Raw genomic sequence first — 7,180 nt, 5'->3', positions numbered from 1 at the left:
CATCGGGTCTCTGGTTTATGGCTTTCACTGTAGCACTGACAACAATCAACCATTACCATTATCAGTTAAAAATGTGTTTCAAATAATATAATTGCACATGAACTCAAATGAAATGATTTTACTCCTCCTGATCAAGTGAGAATATACAGAATAGCGAGTAGTCCATTAGAGCAGAATCAAAATAGAGATCAAGAAGGCCACGAGCTTTCAAAATATCAAACTCTGCAAGTGCAACCAATTCCACACCTATTCTTTGATTGTGATCACTTGCACGCAAGCACAATTGCATACAAGATAACTTTGAGACGATGAAGCTTTCTTTCCTTTCCATTGCAAGAACAAAATTTGCTATTATTAGTTAGCAGGTATATAAACAAGTATAAATACAGGCATCTCTTACAATATAATCATGGTTTTGAGCATATTTTTTCACATGTAGATTATTACACAAAACGCGCGACTTACTTTGCCGTGCAAAGTACGAGTTACCGTAAATATAGTCTTAACCAATACATATATCGTCTATCTATACACTGTACTGACAAAACATATCCGGAAGAAACATGTGACAAGCTTCACCGTTCCAATAATCTCAACATCGACAAAACGAAAGATTCAATCCTTAGCCTTACAAAACTAAAAAATAATCTACGGAAAATCCGTACATGCTCAACTCTACTAAACACGCAACACATACACATGCAAAAACAAAATAAGACAAACATTCAAAAAGATCCTCTCAAACCGTCAACGCCTACTTCTTGTCGGCGCCATTGGAAATTGCAATCGTTATCCGGTTGCCATTGGACACCGTCGTAACGGCAGACGAGCTTCTGCTCAACCTGGTACCCTGATCCAGCTGCGATCCGATCTGAATCCTCTCCACAAGATCCTCACGGGACTCACTCCGCTGCCTTAAATTAGACAGTGACAAGGTCTTCTCCAGCTCGTATTTCAAGTTCCCGATCTTCTTCGGTAGATCGGGAGCAATTTCGTCGTTGCCGCCAACGCCGACGCCAATGTACTCGCTGATGGTAACTGCGATCGGTTTCTGGGACTTCTTCATGGTGGGTGGACCGGTGTTCTGCGGGCAGAAATAGTACGATGGGGGCCGGACCGGAGTGGGGGTGGGGCTCGTAAGCTGGAAGGATTCTATCGATTCCAGCTCGGCGATGTCGCCGTTGGCTTTGGCCAGTTCGGATGCTGCCACCCGGCCCATGGTTCCCTTTCCTCCTTGGGTGCAGCTGTTGCTAGAAGGGGTGCTTCCGGAGCATGTGGTTGTTGCTCCCGGTGGTCTGACTTCGATCGGTAACTTATCTTTGGAAGGTGCTTTCTGTGGAAGGAAAAAAGTTGATTAGATAGCTGCGATTCGGGCAAAATGATTTGGAATGACCTTCATCTGATAAGAATGCCGGAGAAAACTTAAGGCCAAAAGAGCAGTTGAGTTGAGTAAGTAACTGAAGAGCCAAGAAAGATCCAGGAAGATATTCTAGGGAGAGAATCTAGAGAGATTCCTCCCAGGAATCTGGAGAGATTTGGAGAGATTCTTCTCTGGAATCTGAAGAAATTCCTCTCCGGAGTCTGGAGAGATTCCTTTCCGGAGTCTGGAGAGATTCCTCTCCGGAGTCTGGAGAGATTCCTCTCCGGAGTCTGGAGAGATTCCTCTCCGGAATCTGGAGAGATTCCTCTCCAGAATTTGGAGTGATTCCTCTCCGGAATCTGGAGAGATTCCTCTCCGGAATCTGGAGAGATTACTCTCCGGAATCTGGAGAGATTCCTTTCCGGAATCTGGAGAGATTCCTTTCCGGAATCTGGACAGATTCCTCTCCGGAATCTGGACAGATTCCTCTCCGGAATCTGGACAGATTCCTCTCCGGAATCTGGACAGATTCCTCTCTGGAATCTGGACAGATTCCTCTCCGGAATCTGGACAGATTCCTCTCCAGATTCTGGACAGATTCCTCTCCGGAACCTGGACAGATTCCTCTCCGAAATCTGGAGAGATTCCTCTCCGGAGTCTGGAGAGATTCCTCTCCGGAATCTGGAGAGATTCCTCTCAAGAATCTGAAGAAATTTATTTCCAGAATCTGGAGAAATTCCTCTCAGGAATCTACGTTTCCGTCGAGATTGCTTCCAGGAAACCGGAAAGATTCCTTCCAGGAATCCGGAGAGATTCCTTTCAGGAATCCGGAGAGATTCCTTTCAGGAATCCGGAGAGATTCCTTTCAGGAATCCGGAGAGATTCCTTTCAGGAATCCGGAGAGATTCCTTTCAGGAATCCGGAGAGATTCTTTTCAGGAATCCGGAGAGATGCCTTTCAGAAATCCGGAGAGATTCCTTCCAGGAATCCGGAGAGATCCTCCCAGGAATCCGGAGAGACTCCTCCCAGGTATCCGGAGAGATTCCACCCAGGAATCCGGAGAGATCCCTCCCAGGAATCCGGAGAGTTTTCTTCCAGGAATCCGGAGAGATTTCTTCCAGGAATCCGGGGAGATTCCTCCCAGAAATCCGAAGAGATTACTTCCAATCTCTTAAATCTCCGGAATCTGGAGAAATTCCTCTCCGAAATCTGGAGAGATTCCTCTCCGAATTCTGGATAGATTCCTCTCCGAAATCTGAAGTGATTCCTCTCCGAAATCTGGAGAGATTGCTCTCCGGAATCTGAATGAATTCATTTCATGGAGGGAATCTCTCCAGATTCCTGAAGAGAATCTCTCCAGATTCCTGAAGGGAATCCCTCCAGATTCCTGAAGGGAATCTCTCCAGATTCCTGAAGGGAATCTCTCCAGATTCCTGAAGGGAATCTCTCCAGATTCCTGAGGGGAATCTCTCCAGATTCCTGAAGGGAATCTCTCCAGATTCCAGAAGGGAATCTCTCCAGATTCCTGAAGGGAATCTCTCCAGATTCCTGAAGGGAATCTCTCCAGATTCCTGAAGTAAATCTCTTCAGATTCCTGAAGGGAATCTCTCCAGATTCCTGAAGGAAATTTCTCCAGATTCCTGAAGGGAATCTCTCTAGATTCCTGGAGGGAATTTCTCCAGATTCCTGGAGGGAATCTCTCCAGATTCCTGGAGGAAATCTCTCCAGATTCCTGGAGGGAATCTCTCCAGATTCCTGGAGGGAATCTCTCCAGTTTCCTGGAGGGAATCTCTCCAGATTCCTAAAGGGAATCTCTCCAGATTACTAGAGGGAATCTCTCCAGATTCCTGAAGGGAATCTCTCCGGATTCCTGAAGGGAATCTCTCCGGATTCCTGAAGGGAATCTCTCCGGATTCCTGAAGGGAATCTCTCCGGATTCCTTAAGGGAATCTCTCCGGATTCCTGAAGGGAATCTCTCCGGATTCCTGAAGGGAGTCTCTCCGGATTCCTGAAGGGAATCTCTCCGGATTCCTGAAGGGAATCTCTCCGGATTCCTGAAGGGAATCTCTCCGGATTCCTGAAGGGAATCTCTCCGGATTCCTGAAGGGAATCTCTCCGGATTCCTGAAGGGAATCTCTCCGGATTCCTGAAGGGAATCTCTCCGGATTCCTGAAGGGAATTTCTCCGGATTCCTGAAGGGAATCTCTCCGGATTCCTGAAGGGAATCTCTCCGGATTCCTGAAGGGAATCTCTCCGGATTCCTGAAGGGAATCTCTCCGGATTCCTGAAGGGAATCTCTCCGGATTCCTGAAGGGAATCTCTCCAGATTCCTGAAGGGAATCTCTCCGGATTCCTGAAGGGAATCTCTCCGGATTCCTGAAGGGAATCTCTCCGGATTCCTGATAGGAATCTCTCCGGATTCCTGAAGGGAATCTCTCCGGATTCCTGAAGGGAATCTCTCCGGATTCCTGGAGGGAATCTCTCCGGATTCCTGAAGGGAATCTCTCCGGATTCCTGAAGGGCATCTCTCCGGATTCCTGAAGGGAATCTCTCCGGATTCCTGAAGGGAATCTCTCCGGATTCCTGAAGGGAATCTCTCCGGATTCCTGAAGGGAATCTCTCCGGATTCCTGAAGGGAATCTCTCCGGATTCCTGAAGGGAATCTCTCCGGATTCCTGAAGGGAATCTCTCCGGATTCCTGAAGGGAATCTCTCCGGATTCCTGAAGGGAATCTCTCCGGATTCCTGAAGGGAATCTCTCCGGATTCCTGAAGGGAATCTCTCCGGATTCCTGAAGGGAATCTCTCCGGATTCCTGAAGGGAATCTCTCCGGAGTCCTGAAGGGAATCTCTCCGGATTCCTGAAGGGAATCTCTCCGGATTCCTGAAGGGAATCTCTCCGGATTCCAGAAGGGAATCTCTCCGGATTCCTGAAGGGAATCTCTCCGGATTCCTGAAGGGAATCTCTCCGGATTCCTGAAGGGAATCTCTCCGGATTCCTGAAGGGAATCTCTCCGGATTCATGAAGGGAATCTCTCCGGATTCCTGAAGGGAATCTCTCCGGATTCCTGAAGGGAATCTCTCCGGATTCCTGAAGGGAATCTCTCCGGATTCCTGAAGGGAATCTCTCCGGATTCCTGAAGGGAATCTCTCCGGATTCCTGAAGGGAATCTCTCCGGATTCCTGAAGGGAATCTCTCCGGATTCCTGAAGGGAATCTCTCCGGATTCCTGAAGGGAATCTCTCCGGATTCCTGAAGGGAATCTCTCCGGATTCCTGAAGGGAATCTCTCCGGATTCCTGAAGGGAATCTCTCCGGATTCCTGAAGGGAATCTCTCCGGATTCCTGAAGGGAATCTCTCCGGATTCCTGAAGGGAATCTCTCCGGATTCCTGAAGGGAATCTCTCCGGATTCCTGAAAGGAATCTCTCCGGATTCCTGAAAGGAATCTCTCCGGATTCCTGAAAGGAATCTCTCCGGATTCCTGAAGGGAATCTCTCCGGATTCCTGAAGAGAATCTCTCCGGATTCCTGAAGGGAATCTCTCCGGATTCCTGAAGGGAATCTTTCCAGATTCCTGAAGGGAATCTCTCCGGATTCCTGAAGGGAATCTCTCCGGATTCCTGAAGGGAATCTCTCAGAATTCCTGAAGGAAATCTCTCCGGATTCCTGAAGGGAATCTCTCCGGATTCCTGAAGGGAATCTCTCCGAATTCCTGAAGGGAATCTCTCCGAATTCCTGAAGGGAATCTCTCCGGATTCCTGAAGGGAATATCTCCGGATACCTGAAGGGAATCTCTCCGGATTCCTGAAGGGAATCTCTCCAGATTACTAGAGGGAATCTCTCCAGATTCCTGGAGAGAATCTCTCCAGATTCCTGGAGGGAATCTCTCCAGATTCCTGGAGGGAATCTCTCCAGATTCCTGGAGGGAATCTCTCCAGATTCCTGGAGGGAATCTTTCCGGAGATTCCTGAAGGGAATCTCTCCGGATTCCTGAAGGGAATCTCTCCGGATTCCTGAAGGGAATCTCTCCGGATTCCTGAAGGGAATCTCTCCGGATTCCTGAAGGGAATCTCTCCGGATTCCTGAAGGGAATCTCTCCGGATTCCTGAAGGGAATCTCTCCGGATTCCTGAAGGGAATCTCTCCGGATTCCTGAAGGGAATCTCTCCAGATTCCTGAAGGGAATCTCTCCAGATTCCTGAAGGGAATCTCTCCAGATTCCTGAAGGGAATCTCTCCAGATTCCTGAAGGGAATCTCTCCAGATTCCTGAAGGGAATCTCTCCAGATTCCTGAAGGGAATCTCTCCGTATTCCTGAAGGAAATCTCTCCGGCTTCCTGAAGGAAATCCCTCCGGATTCCTGAAGGAAATCCCTCCGGATTCCTGAAGGAAATCTCTACAGATTCCTGAAGGGAATCTCTGATTCCTGAAGGGAATCTCTCCGGATTCCTGAAGGAAATCTCTCCGGATTCCTGAAGGAAATCTGAAGTGATTCCTGAAGGGAATCTCTCCGGATTCCTGAAGGGAATCTCTCCGGATTCCTGAAGGGAATCTCTCCAGATTAATAACGGGAATCTCTCCAGACTCCTGAAGGGTATCTCTTCAGATTCCTGAAGGAAATCTCTCCAGATTCCTGAAGGGAATCTCTCCAGATTCCTGAAGGGAATCTCTCCAGATTCCTGAAGGGAATCTCTCCAGATTCCTGAAGGGAATCTCTCCAGATTCCTGAAGGGAATCTCTCCAGATTTCTGAAGGGAATCTCTCCAGATTCCTGAAGGGAATCTCTGATTCCTGAAGGAAATCTCTCCAGATTCCTGAAGGGAATCTCTCCAGATTCCTGAAGGGAATCTCTCCAGATTCCTGAAGGGAATCTCTCCAGATTCCTGAAAGGAATCTCTCCAGACTGCTGAAGGGAATCTCTCTGATTCCTGAAGGGAATCTCTCCAGATTCCTGAAGGGAATCTCTCCAGATTCCTGAAGGGAATCTCTCCGGATTCCTGAAGGGAATCTCTCCGGATTCCTGAAGGGAATCTCTCCGGATTCCTGAAGTGAATCTCTCCGGATTCCTGAAGGGAATCTCTCCAGATTCTTGAAGGGAATCTCTCCAGATTCCTGAAGGGAATCTCTCCAGATTCCTGAAGGGAATCTCTCCAGATTCCTGAAGGGAATCTCTCCAGATTCCTGAAGCGAATCCTCTCCAGATTCCTGAAGGGAATCTCTCTTAATTGCTTATGGGAAGCTTTTCAGATTCCTGAAAAGGGAAAAGATTAATGGAGGGAATCTCTCCAGATTACTGAAAGGATTTTCTCCAGATTCCTTGAGGGAATCTCTCCAGATTCCTGAAGAGATTCTCTCCAGATTACTGAAGGGAATCTCTCCAGATTCCTGACGAGAATCCCTCCAGATTCCTGACGAGAATCTCTCCAGATTCCTGAAGGGAATTTCTCCAGATTCTTGGAGGAATTTTCTCCAGATTTCTGCAGGGAATATTTCTAGATTCCTGAAGGAAATTTCTCCATATTCCTGAAGGGAATCCCTCCACATTCTTGGAGGGAATCTCTCCAGATTTCTGCAGGATTTTATTCTAGATTCCTGGATGGAATCTTTTCAGAGTCCTGAAGGGAATCTCTTCGGAGTCCTGAAGAGAATCTTAGCAAATTCTTGAAGGGAATCTCTCTCATGGTGAAGATTTCCCCTGATTTCAAAAGCTTATCTCTCCAGATTCCTGTAGGGAATTTCACAGCTTTCTAGATTTCTAGATGTCTTGAATGGAATCTGCCTAAATTCCTGGAGGAAATCTCTCCAGATTCCTGAAAGAAAATCC

The 7,180-nt window shown here is 47.6% G+C and overlaps 1 protein-coding gene across 3 annotated transcripts in view; it reads right to left on the bottom strand.

The window, feature by feature from the left end:
• Positions 1–354: 354 nt before the first annotated feature.
• The window catches only part of LOC109416129 (PDZ domain-containing protein 7), a 589,320-nt gene continuing 582,494 nt past the window's right edge, over positions 355–7,180 (bottom strand). For all 3 annotated transcript variants that reach the window (XM_062844495.1, XM_062844494.1, XM_062844496.1), the window contains one exon: positions 355–1,333. In XM_062844495.1, coding sequence (XP_062700479.1) covers positions 755–1,333 — 579 coding nt within the window. In that variant the 3' untranslated portion in view covers positions 355–754. The remainder of the gene's footprint in view (positions 1,334–7,180) is intronic.

This window comes from Aedes albopictus, chromosome 1 (assembly GCF_035046485.1).
Source record: "Aedes albopictus strain Foshan chromosome 1, AalbF5, whole genome shotgun sequence".
NCBI lineage: Eukaryota > Metazoa > Arthropoda > Insecta > Diptera > Culicidae > Aedes > Aedes albopictus.
Note: the sequence above shows the minus strand (reverse complement) of the source record. Positions and strands in the feature narration are given on the sequence as shown.